Source organism: Hippocampus zosterae, chromosome 3, assembly GCF_025434085.1.
Source record: "Hippocampus zosterae strain Florida chromosome 3, ASM2543408v3, whole genome shotgun sequence".
NCBI lineage: Eukaryota > Metazoa > Chordata > Actinopteri > Syngnathiformes > Syngnathidae > Hippocampus > Hippocampus zosterae.
Window position 1 is genome coordinate 13,899,570 of NC_067453.1, and position 12,999 is coordinate 13,912,568.

At 41.4% G+C, this 12,999-nt stretch overlaps 3 protein-coding genes across 4 annotated transcripts in view; 2 read left to right on the top strand and 1 right to left on the bottom strand.

Moving 5' to 3' along the window:
* The window catches only part of aars1 (alanyl-tRNA synthetase 1), a 90,570-nt gene that overhangs the window by 68,706 nt on the left and 8,865 nt on the right, over nt 1-12,999 (top strand). The window contains exons 2-4 of one of the 2 annotated variants that reach the window (XM_052061645.1): nt 11,166-11,184; nt 12,398-12,555; nt 12,645-12,833. In XM_052061645.1, coding sequence (XP_051917605.1) covers nt 12,412-12,555; nt 12,645-12,833 — 333 coding nt within the window. In that variant the 5' untranslated portion in view covers nt 11,166-11,184; nt 12,398-12,411. Of the gene's footprint in view, nt 1-11,058; nt 11,185-12,397; nt 12,556-12,644; nt 12,834-12,999 lie in introns of those variants that run through there. The other variant, XM_052061644.1, reaches the window with a different exon arrangement.
* On the bottom strand, nt 4,594-6,679 carry LOC127598173 (induced myeloid leukemia cell differentiation protein Mcl-1-like). The gene is made up of 3 exons (XM_052061810.1): nt 6,277-6,679; nt 5,376-5,626; nt 4,594-5,286 (listed from the first exon to the last, which is right to left on the bottom strand). The coding sequence occupies exons 1-3, from the start codon at nt 6,614-6,616 to the stop codon at nt 5,170-5,172; spliced, it is 708 nt and encodes a 235-aa protein (XP_051917770.1). The 5' UTR covers nt 6,617-6,679; the 3' UTR covers nt 4,594-5,169.
* Nucleotides 7,391-9,091, top strand: exosc6 (exosome component 6). The gene is made up of 2 exons (XM_052061796.1): nt 7,391-7,781; nt 8,233-9,091. Exons 1-2 carry the CDS (start codon nt 7,504-7,506, stop codon nt 8,777-8,779), a joined length of 825 nt encoding a protein of 274 aa, XP_051917756.1. The 5' UTR covers nt 7,391-7,503; the 3' UTR covers nt 8,780-9,091.

Here is a 12,999-nt window from a genome sequence, read left to right on the forward strand (position 1 = left end):
CAGGGATCCCTCACTATTCTCACTGTCAATTGCAATTTTCAGACCTAAATATGTAGACATGTACTTCAAACTACGTACCAAAAACATTCGGACATGATTTCAATCTCATTTTACGGATGGATGTGTTGGGGTGGATGGCGCCTATTTCACAAACAAAACTATCTTGAGTTGGGCACTTTGTCTACCTCATGTTGAGCAGTTAGCCGGCAGCAGCTGATCAGCTTTTAAATTCCTCTACTGGCAATAGTGCTCCGAACCTTTCTATGCAACACCTTGAGGAGTTCACCGCCTTGCTGTTCGTAGCGTGATGGAAGCCAGTTACCCCTTCGCTAACATGGCTCTTTCGTTTGGGTGTTACAGAAATAGTGGGCAGATAGATGCTTTTTAGGGAACTGTTCATGTTTTACAGAAAAAAAAATCCACAAATGGTGATTCAAAAATTGGTCGGTGTTAAGTGTAGTTCCCTTCGTATGAATTTTATTCTGTGATGCAATAGTGTAATAATCTAACCTAGTTATTTCCGTTTCTATTTACTACATTCTTGATGATTCATCACAAACCTGACATGACTCCGGCTCTTTGTGGAAGAGGAAAAACAGTGTTTTCCAGCAGTCGGATGCATGATTTGGGGAAAAATGTAATGAAACCAATGACTTTGACTGTATGATATTAACTTTATTCCTTGTTTGGGTAGGACAGGTAAAAAACAAAAACAAAAACAAGCCAACATCTAAAATCTCTGACTCAAATCTTTACTCATGGACCAGAAATAGACAGAATTCCTAGATTGAAAACCAACACCCTCCGCAGTCTGTTACGCCCCGCAACTCATATGATATATCATACTGAATGTAGATTGCATCACACCTTTGCTGGAAATGTCAATGGAAACGCCTGCATGCACATACACGTACACGTACACGCACACACACACACACACACACACACACACACACACACACACACACACACACACACACACACTAGCGAGCTACAACATTAGGTATGGTTCACTGCATAATCTAGTTGTGAGAGCTATATTAAATTGTTTGCCTTTAAAAGATAATCATGTGCCTGTTTGTCTGGCATTGTCAGTAACATATTAATTGAATAATTCTGTATATTCATTATTGTAGGTGCCGTTTGCAGTGGTGGGCAAGAGTAATGCATCATAACGAGACTGGATTCTCATGTAGCTAACTGAGGTAAGCAAATTATTTGACACATTGCTGTCAGTGAGATGCAGTATCATAGCCTATGCCCAATTTCATGCCCAATCATCCCTCAGTGATTATCCACGTTCATAATTCAGATTATTATAAGTAAGATTTATTACTTCAAATATCTGCAAAGTGTACCGCCAAAAAATATTTGAACTTCACTAAATCATCCCACAAAAAGCATCTAAAGGATTAGTTGACAAATTCAATGTAAATGTCAGCGTAAACATTAAAACTAAATCTAATTTTAACATAGTATTTCCTTTAAAAAAAACATCACAAATGATCCAGTAAGTCATACGCATTAGCAACATGAAGGCCTTCTTCTGGGACAATGACCACCAACCAATCGTAAAGGAGACACACTCTAGAATGTGTGTGTGTGTGTTGGTGTGTGTGTGTGTGTGTGTGTGTGTGTGTGTGTGTTTAAAACTTTGCTGAAAAATCAAGTCCGGTAATAGTAGCTAACATCGATAAAAAATGTTCTCATCTTTCCCAACACTGCAGGGTTGCTTGCTTTCGAAACAAATATACGCATTGACAGTAACTTCACTGGAACTATCCCTCACCCTGATTTTGGAATCGTGACACAGTCATGTGTCAGTGAAACAAGAACGCACTTTTCCTGACCTCAGCGTGCTAACTGAGTCGCACTCTGGTGAGGAAGTGACACACATACTCTCTCTCTCTCTCTCTCTCTCTCTCTCTCTCTCTCTCTCTCTCTCACACACACACATGGATAGGACATGCATTGCTGTCCTTGGCATGCATATAAATGGATGAGTTTTCCAACTTAGTCATAGGAAGTCCACAGAGTAAAAGGGATTGGGTATAGTAAATATACAGTATAATATACATTTGGGCGAAGTGTTCAAAACGTCAACATCTTACCCCATTGTTTTCTTCTTTAAATAGTTTTTTTTAATGACAGCAGATAAATATTTACATTTTTTTGTCATACCTTTCAAGACAAAAAGTGCTTCCTTATGAGAATATCAAGTTTACACATACGGATCAAAATGACTAGTGAGTCCAATGGTGATTTAAAATGAAAAAATACCGTACTATTGGCGGCCATACATGCCACCGTAGTCCTATTTAGTAGTTTTGCAGTTATTTCTTTGGAGTATTTGGAGCCGATATTTGTTCATGGGAAAAGGAAAATATTTAGGTTGAAATTTTAAAAAGGGCAAATGCCAACACTTCATTTAAGTGCATCTAAGCATGTTTATTCATCATCTTATCAGATTTGCAACATGTTAAAGTTGTTGTTGTTTTAGACAATAGATATACTGTATTTGTTTTAAAACTCCAACAAAAAAGTGCAGGGAGCTCCCAGGCACAGCAGTTTGTCTCAGAATGTACATTAAAAAAAAAACTCCACCTAAAATACGGTTTTACAAAAAGTCAGTATGGCTGAATGTTTCACTTAGTAAGTTCAAGCAAACACAAAAAGTGAAGGGAATTAACTGAGACACATTGGTGCTGATAATCGGTTTATCCTCAGTCAAATTATGACATCAGTTTACCTCAAATTCAGTTCTTTGGATTCCAAACAACAGGTACAGTTATTAAAAGATGGTCCAGGTAAAGAATTTACGCCCAATTTGCATATTATAACGCTCTACCCTACAACTGGGCCCTGATCGGCACACTATAGAGAACAATATGATGAATTAGCATGATGGCTAATTAGCTAATAGCAAGTGTGTTGAAAAACGTCCCCAAAATCAGCAGTGATCATTACTTAGTGATGCAGGCGAACTAACGGCACAAATACAGTATTCATGGCAACCGCAGGAGAGGAGGGCGCTAGAGTCAACAAATGAATCCGTTCGAATAATCTCCAAAGTACTAAGAGACACATCAAAGGAGATCAAAAAATGGTCATGTGTCCTCCTGGATCCACCACCTCTGGTCAACAGTAAGGGTGTGGAAAATAATCGATATTAATCGATACATCGATGCGCACGTCCGCGATCCGAGTGCATCGGCTCATTCACTGGGTACGACGCGATTGACGGGTGAAATCGCGATTCATCACGATGCATTGATGGGTATCAGTAAAATCGCGATTCAAGCGCCGTTTTATTCATGTTAAACGTCACATATCTGCCCTTTCCTAGGCGCAATGAATGCACCATCATTGCTTTGCGTTTTGTGTTGAATACGGACGGTAGCCGTGCGTCACATACAGTCCAGTACACAACGAGCGAAACATTATGGAAGTTAGCGCACGCAGCAGCAAGGAAACTACTATATTTAATGCAGCCGCAACATTCAAATCTTATGTTTGGAAATACTACGGCTTCGAAAAGAAAGACGGAAAGCTTGATAAAACCTCCGTAATTTGCAAGGAATGTCGCACTAAGAAGCCATACAACGGCAGCACCACAAATATGCAGACCCACTTAAACCGATGGCACCAGATCACCGACAAGTTTCCCTCCCGCTTCCCCGCCCAGTTCCTCGTCGGACACCGGAGAAACTCTTGGTAAACCAGGTCAGGATCAGAAAAAAATCGCCTCTTATTTTGGGAGTCCCCTTGCAACTCACTGTGACCGCGCAATGGCTATAACTAAGGCCACTGCTTATTTCATATGCAAAGACCTCCAGCCTTAGCGTGGTGGACAACGAGGGTTTCAGACAGCTCGTGCACGTTTTGGAACCCAGGTATAAAATACCAGACAGGTCTGTGTTCACTTACAAACATATTCCCGATGTGTACAACAAAGTGAGAAGTGAGATTACTGTGTCGCTGAACAGTGCGCAAAGAGTTGCACTTACATTGGATGGGTGGACATCTTGCGCTATAGATTCATATACATATATATATTATTATATTTCATATAAGACACTCAGTGAGAATAGTCTGTTTGTGTTTACACTACAGCAACAGCTGTGAGTCTCAGGTGCCAAATTGTTTACATTTTCTTTGCACAAAACCCAATTGTGAAAGGGCTTAAGTTGTTTTACAAGTTCTACTCTTTATAAGGAATAAAGTGGTATCCTTTTTGTAATACCATACTGAATTCCATCTTTTTAAAAGCTTTTTTTCTTTGCTTATTTGCATCATGTTTAATTGCACAATATCGCAACAAATTGCATTGTATCGTATCGGATCGCATTGATTTGAACTTAATGTGTATCGAATCGTATCGCATCGTGACGACGGTGAAACGTATCGCATCGTATCGCCAGAAAATTCCATGTATCGTTTAAGTATCGCATCGCTGGCAGTGGATCGTGATGTGTATCGAATCGTCCTCAGTGCTGAGATTCACATCCCTAGTCAACAGTAGCAAGTGTGTGGTCAAGCAACGAAGTACAGAAGCGAACACAAACTCTGTAAAAATGTACAACACAAAGAAAGGTAATTTCAAGTAAATGGTTTATTTATCGTTACAAAAATAATAAGAGTACAAAAATATAGTAGTACAATATGGTACATTTCAAGTTGCATGTTTCTTATACAGTGTTTAGAAAATAATTTGTGAATCAAAAACAAAAGGCAACTGACATCGCAAGGTTGTTTTAGTCCAAATGTGTTCGAACATTAAAAGATTGCGTTTTCAAAGTTTGAAAACAATTTTTAAAAACACATTTCGGAATAGAATATACGGTGAATCAGTGGACACACTCAATCTTAAGATTTTGTCCACCAAAACGAGTCATTTTTTAATATGCTGACTTGAAGCTAATTATTTGACACTAAAGAAATAACACTCATACAGAAGCAATAAATTGGACTGAACAATAAATATGTAATGGAACCTCAGCCTATTTAAATAAAACACAGGAGCATGAACAAGGTATTTCTCAGTCATTTTTGAAGATTTTTACATTTTACAGATAAAAAAAGTGCACTTAATAAAGTCATAACAAACCGAAATATGTGCTTGACCAAGTAAACAAGAGTGAAACGTCGCATCTTAAATGTCCACGGTGTTCATCTAATCAGACAGCGTAGCGCTGCAGTTACGCTGACCAAACCGAGAAAGCCCAAGAGGACATTCCTCACTGAAGACTCCAGGTCATCTTCCTTGAAGAATTCTGCAAATCCATCCTGATGAGCAAAAAGATAGAATAGGACGATGAGTTGATGAGTGTGTGGACTTCAGAAATCAAATGAGGCACTTTTGGCATGTTACTCACCCAACCGTTGTGCTGCACTAACCAGGTGCGCTGGTGTGACAGCAAGTAGGTTGAAACCTCCTGGGCCACCAGCTCCACGCACCTCTCCTGTTGATTTTCTTTCAAGGTTTGAGACAGCACGGCACAGAAGGCCAACAGGCTGGCGATGCGACCCCAGTGTATGTTCCCATTGGCGAATTCCGTTCTGGCCACCTGGCTGACGAAGGACATGTCGAGCTCTGTTTTGTCCAGTGACAGTTCAGTGATGCTGTCTTGAAGACAGAATGAAATTCAAATTGTAAAACACATATTCAGCATCCTATTTATGTGATTACCTCCAGTATTTATAAACCCTATATTATTTCAAACATCAGCTCTTTAAATATATCAATGTGGTAGTCTACTTTTTGACATCAAATTGTCCCTTTTGCACCTATCAGGTGTTATAAAATACAAATAAATTCATATTTTATACTAATGGTAACAACTCTTATTCGTGTATGCAGTAAAAGAACAATATTCTACTTTTTTCAATTGAATAGGCAAAATAGCTCCGGTTTCCTCCCACATTCCAAAAACATGCGTGGCAGGCTGATTGAACACTCCAAATTGTCCCTAGGTGTGAGTGTGAGCGTGGATGGTTGTTCGTCTCTGTGTGCCCTGCGATTGGCTGGCAACCGATTCAGGGTGTCCCCCGCCTACTGCCCGAAGACAGCTGGGATAGGCTCCAGCACCCCCCGCGGCCCTAGTGAGGATCAAGCGGCTCGGAAGATGAATGTATGAATGAATGAATAGGCAAAATAAACAGTTTAAAAAAAGACATAGTGGCAGCCTAACGGTTGAAAAGGATCAAAGAACATCAAAGAGCAACGCGTTCGTAAAAAGTCAATCGAAAAACAGTAAAGAAAGCATTTCGGCTTACTGGTGAATAAGATCCTGTGCTTGTCCACCAGTCTCGTCACGACCCTCTTCATTGTTGACTGGGCTTTGCTTTGGATCCAAGCAGCAGTGGACAGCCCGGTAAAGTCACTGAGGAAGCGGCTGATGAGTCGTCTTGTGTCGCTGTCCAAGATGCCTTGGCCGGGAGGGGTTTGGAACTTCGACAGCGGCTGGGTGCCTTCGTCCATGTCGCGGTTATCAGAACGACGTTCCATCTCCTGCAGCTGCGGGGCCGTCGATCCTTGAACGATAGTCTTTGGAGGGGAGATGAAAGCGTCCACGAGTCCAATCTTGAAGTTCTGCAGTCTAATACTCTCCGGCATCAAGTCCACGTCGATGGTCGCTCGGTAACGGCTAGTTGTGTGCGGTCTTCCTCGTGTCCCCGCCCCCTGCAAAGCAGTCAAGTTTTGCAGGTGCGTATTTTACGTGGTTTGAGCTGAGCCTATCACAGTTGATTGGGCAAGAAGCGGGGTGGACCATGAACAAGACCAGCATTTCGCAGCAGTGCACAAGAGAAAACAACTACAGCATTCATATCAAAGGGCAATTAGAGTCTTCACTGAACCAAAGACGAAATTGGCGATTTGCCACATTTGGTCAGTTGTGCAAAATTGGCGCCTAAGGGATTATTAAAAAGAGTTTTTAATAAAAATCTCACCCAGCCAATCAGTGAAGACCACTTCGTGTCACACAGCAGGTCACCGCAGGCATTTGACCAATTTGCATTTGACAAATCATCAAAGCAAAGTACTGGAGCAGGTCACACTTTTTAAGCCCCCCCACCCCTTGCTCACCCCCCAACCCCAAGCTCATCCCCCGACCCGTGCTCACCCCCACCCCATGCTCACCCCCTGTATATGAAGCAAAAAAAAAAAAAACGCTTTCACCCTTTGCCAGACCAACGATGGTGAAGTAATAACCTCGTAACCAACGATTGATCAAAGTTGGAGTTTAAACACAGCACACGTGACATACACAATTTGCCCATGTGCATTTTAAACAAGTTGCAATAATACAATACTAAGTGCAAAAAGTATCTAGTATACGTGACAATACAAAGTAACTTAAGTTGAATTTGTGCGTTTTCGTTCCAACGTAACAATGATTTCAGAGAAAAAGCGTCACTTGCCGGAACCAGATATCTGTTTTTTTGTGTTCCAGGAGGACATTTATATGTGGTGGACTTTAAACCGACTACATCCATACCACCATGCCTGTTGATACCAGAAGAGTTCGAGGCCCAGAGGTCTCTCAAAGTCCGTTATTGTTCGCGTGCAAGCCGGCGACAGTCTTCTCCTCACATGGCCCCCGTGCAGACGGCCGGCAGCGGGACCAGGTGGACGTCCGGCCAGTTTTTGTCAGGTGTGGGCTCGTGAGCCAGGCGAAGGGCTCTGCGTACATGGAGGCTGGAGACACAAAGTTGATGTGCTGCGTGTACGGTCCCAGAGAAACGGAACGTAAAGATGACACCGATATGAAGTGTGGGAGGTAATTATTTTCGTTTTGTGCCATTTTAAAGGTTTTGTAAACTGAAGACGACGATCTGTCGCTCATGAAATCATTGTGGTTAAACCAAAAAACCCAAAAACACAAATCTGTAACCGGGTTGATTCTGTTGTCTCACTTCAGTATACAGTATTTGAATTGAATTGATCGGTATAATAGTTTTCTTAGCGGGTTGGCATATCTGCATCACAGTTCTGATGATGAGGTTCTTTTCACGGGATTGGATAAATATATGCTCCTTATAAAATTTGGCAAATGCCCAATGGAATATTTTGCGGTTGTCAGCAACAATTTACTTTTATGGTAATTAATAAATATCTTTATGATGTACAGAAACATCTTGACAATTATTTTACTTCTGTTATTATTATAACTGATTATTAAAATGATAGAGCAAAGGGACACATCAAAAACGTTTTCTTTGTGTTACCAGGTTGACAACAGATATGCGGTTTGCTCCATTCTCTTGCCCGGAGAGAGGTTCCTGGATTCAAGGGAGTCAGGACAAGGACTTCTCCTTGATGCTGCACGAAAGTCTGCAACCCGCCTTGTGCCTCCACAAATACCCCCGCTCTCAGATAGAGGTCAATGTTATGGTTCTTGAAAACAGCGGCTCAGTTCTAGCGCACGCCGTCACCTGCGCATCGCTCGCTCTCGCTGATGCGGGAATCGAAATGTACGACCTGGTGCTTGGCTGCGCAATCCGCCAGGATGGGGCCTCTTACGTGGTTGACCCGACATACGCAGAGGAAAACGGAAATGGCTCAGACAGTAGTGACAATCAGGGAAGATTGACGCTGGCGTTCCTCCCTAGCTTGAACCAGGTTTCTGGGCTGCAGTCTGATGGAGAAATGACTGAAGAGAGTCTCTCTGCTGGGGTGCGCACCTGCATAGAGGGGTGCTATAAGATATATCCAGTTATCCAACAAGCTCTGGCGAAGGCAGTGCGAAGGGCGGCGCCCCCGCCATCGGAGAGTTGACTGAGTTTATCGTTTTATGGGCCAATATCACTCTAAAATGCCTTCGTCTCCTCCTCAAAATCACAGTCATCATGATTATGAATTTGTATAATGAGACTCTGAAGTCCTATCAACTTGAATAAATAAATGTTGATAAAATTAGTAATTTTGATCATGTATTGAACATTTTGCGTATGTCTGTGCAGCTGTCATCAAGGGGCAACTGTCCCTTGAAGAAATCTTCTTGTTTTCTTTCATATTGTGACCACCATTTCATCTTTCTTCAAATGAGTCTGAAACAGTGTACAATCACAGAATAAATCTTGACACTTACTGGTATGCTTTGTAATTTTTGTTCAGATTATGAGTGGAGTTGCATGTTGTGAATCTTAACATGGCCACATTGTCATAGTAGATTATCAATTGATGTAAATAATAGGTATATATGATTAGAAATATACTTGATAAACAGCATAGTCATGTTACTAATTAATCCTATTTACTAAATGTCCACTTTGTGCTCATTAATTGCCAACATTAGCCCCAAAAAAGTCCACCCTGTCAGCAAGCTCACATATTTTGCTGTTCGACTTAACACTCAATTCAATGAACATAAAGTTAATTCGCAACATTTTGGTGGAGGTGAAATGGCACCGTACGAGAATATTGGACCTTCTGCAAAATTATTATACTTGCATTTAATACCAAAACCAAACTTGATATATAGCAGGTATAGAAATTGTTTCTTTTCAAATACTCTATTCTCTCTCGTAATCACTTCATGTTGATTTGAACTCTAATAGCAGGTGAGCACAACATGGTAGCCTAGTGCTTAATGTGTTTGCCTCATAATTCTGAGATTTGACTCGGCTGAAGGCATCTTCTTTGGCATTTGCTTGTTTTTCTGTGCTTGTATGGATTTTCTTCCAGTACTCTGGTCTCCTCTTCGGTTACAAAAACGTGCATGTAAAATTCAATGAAGATTTTCTGTTTGTTTGAATGTGCCCTGCAATTGGCCACCAGTTCAGGCTGCCTCTCGCCCAAAGACTCCAGCTCAAGAGGCATGAAAAATTAATACATGGATGGAAGTCATTTCATTTGATTCGAGCGGCAGAGTGCAGGCCTACATAGAGGCTCAGTTGTTACCCACAATGAAAAATAAAAGTGCTGCATTTGTGTTTTTTTAACAACACATTTGTGTTGTTAGAGTCCCTCTTTTTGTGTGGAAGGCACTGGCAAGAGCAATCTGGCGACATCCCTGCTTTGAAAGTAGTTGGTAGCATCACCTCTACAATGCTCTTTGCTTAGGTGAAATGCATAAGGATGAATGTTCTGCATGTGCCATCAATCTCAAAGTGTAGGAGACTCTTCACCGAGAGGAGGGTTAAATCTGTATGGTGATCGAGTTGTTAATAACTCCCTCAAAATATGTCATCATATGAACAGAGATGTTTGTGTTGTCACCCAAATCTAATGTAAAACCGGAACGATCTGTTACTGCTCATCTTCCAACATATGGACTTAGTTTACTGAGTTTGATCATTGTAATTTTGTAATTTTTCTGCAGGCCAGCTCTCACTTTTCAGAAATCGGGAACAGCTATTGTGGAACAAAATTTCAGGATGTCTTGCACAATTAGCCCCAGAAGGCTATGTTTAAACAAATCTATTGATCAATTATGTACAACATTTTTATGAACAAGTGACTTATCCAATATTTGAAATGTCAAAATGACGCTGAATCAATAAATTAACCACACCCCATTTCACATTTGTGCACAATTAACACATCTCCGAAGCATTACTAATTTGGGGCATATTTATTACTAAATACAACAAACAATTCAACCTGAACATAGACACAGCAATGAATTATGAGAAAACCCATAGGATGAAATGTAATTGAAATGTAATGTAATGGTATTAAATGGTAATTCTCTCCTGTTGAAGTTGCAGTACTAGTCTACATTAAAAAGTGATGCAATACAAAACAAAGTTCGGACTCTAAGCGAATGTGTCTAATTAATGAAACTCGATGCTGTTGTGATGTTTCACATTCTGTGCTTTAAAGTCAAACATTAGTCTTCCACTTAATTGTCTACATGTATTTTATATACATATACATATACATATACAGTGTACACCATAAATAACAACGTACTTTCAGCATTCGCTCATATGAGTTTTCAGTTGCATCAGCCGAACAAGGATTTTGGTTTCAGTGGCGCTTTAGACGGCTAAGATTGAATGTCAATCTCACCAATGAGAATCGAGATTTGATGACACTAGGAGCGCGTGGGCCAATCGGCGTTCAGTTCGGGCGTGTTCCAGTAGTTCCATTGCATTCTGGACCAGCAGCGTGGGCACTCACACGGCGGTGTGTTTGGGATCTGATAACAAAGGCATTCTGCGACGTTAGCTGCTTCTGTGAGTACCAACGTATGCCCTTGCGGCTTTTTAAATCATAAACATGCAGTCTGAACTCGGGAGGTCCGCCGAATTGAAGTTGTGTGAAATATCGGCGGCGGACTGCAGTGAACTAGCCGGCGTAGCTAACAATTAGCTGGTTGACGTGAGATTGTGAAGTTGGTGCCGCTGTCCAGCAGCAGGAACAGCCAGCTGAGCGGCTTCCTGTGCGGTACACCGGTTCGCACGAGCACTTCACGTTGTGAGCCATCCAACTGCCGATTTGTGTTACGTATACCGTACAACACATTCCCGCCGAGATACTTCAATCTGAAACAAGAGCAACACTGTTAATCTCTTACCTTACTGTGTTTAAAAACGTAAGATGCACACTTCAGACTGCATCATCACAATGGGCATTTTGCGGCACTTTGCGTATGATTGCCCTGTTGTTCCCCGACGCAGTAGTTTCACTCCCATTAACAGTGTGAATTTACAAATGCAGTGGTTGTCAGCCGTGGCGTGGTTTAGTTGTCAGAAGCGGGCCCCTTTCCCCCGCGGGCCCAAAGAGATCTCCAGGCTTCAGTGGCTTGCTTTCCTTTGTCCCCCAGCGTATGAATGAATAACATCCCAGGGACATTACTCGTAATGGCTTTTAACTTAAAAGTTTTAACAAAGAGCACACTGATCACTGCAAATCTTACGTGGGTATTATTCTTAACGTTTTGTTTAGTAGTTGTGGGGACATGCCGTTTATTTCTTACTGCAACTGTTGAGGCTAGTCTTATTTTATCTTAGTCTTAATAATGCTTTCCCCTGAAAAACATTCTTTGTAGTCCTTATGGGTATGTTCAGGCCAGAAGAAGGGTATTTTATTATTTTTGACTTTTCCTTTTATGTTAATTATATGAAATTAGAGAGCAGAGTGCTGCGGCATCTAGGCCTCATCTGCTTTACTAGATTCCAGAGCAACCAATTCTCAAAAAGTGCCCAAGGCTAATTAGGCCTGAAATAAGCAGAAAGAAAGCATTGCAAGAGGCTTGCCTGAACACACACCTACTTGACGGTAGGCAGCAATCTTTAAATATTTCAGGAAAAAGGAGTTCAATTAATGTCAACATTTTAATGATTAAACAAAGGGGTTTAAGTAATCACTGCTGTGAGGAAAAATGATGTCAAATGCTATCTAGAAAACTATTTTCATGTTGTCATCAGGATGAATTCTTTGTTCTAGAAAGAAGATTCGGAATGGATTCTTCTTTGAGTGCTGCTCAAATCCGCCAGAAGTTTATAGACTTCTTCAATCGCTATGAGCACCAGTACGTGCACTCTTCATCCACCATCCCGCTGGATGACCCCACGCTGCTGTTCGCTAATGCGGGCATGAACCAGGTGAATTGCCCATGCCTTGGCCACATGTGCCTCACTCTGCCAAAAGCTATTTTCATTGATGACCTTAAACATTTCTCTCTTTCTATTAGTTCAAGCCCATCTTCCTCAACACGATTGATCCGTCCCACCCCATGGCAAGGCTACGTCGCGCAGCCAACACCCAAAAGTGTATCCGTGCAGGAGGGAAACACAACGACCTGGACGATGTGGGTAAAGATGTTTACCACCACACATTCTTCGAGATGTTGGGATCCTGGTCTTTTGGCGACTACTTTAAGGTAGGATGCTCTCAATATGTGAGGCAACCTCTTTGGCATTAAATATTCAATGACATTAGCAGTCGTAACACAGGAGGACCTTGTCCTTGAGTTAGATTGGTGGCAAAAAAAAAATTGTTCACATTTTCACTGTATGAATCTTAATTGCCTTTCACAGGTTGCTGGC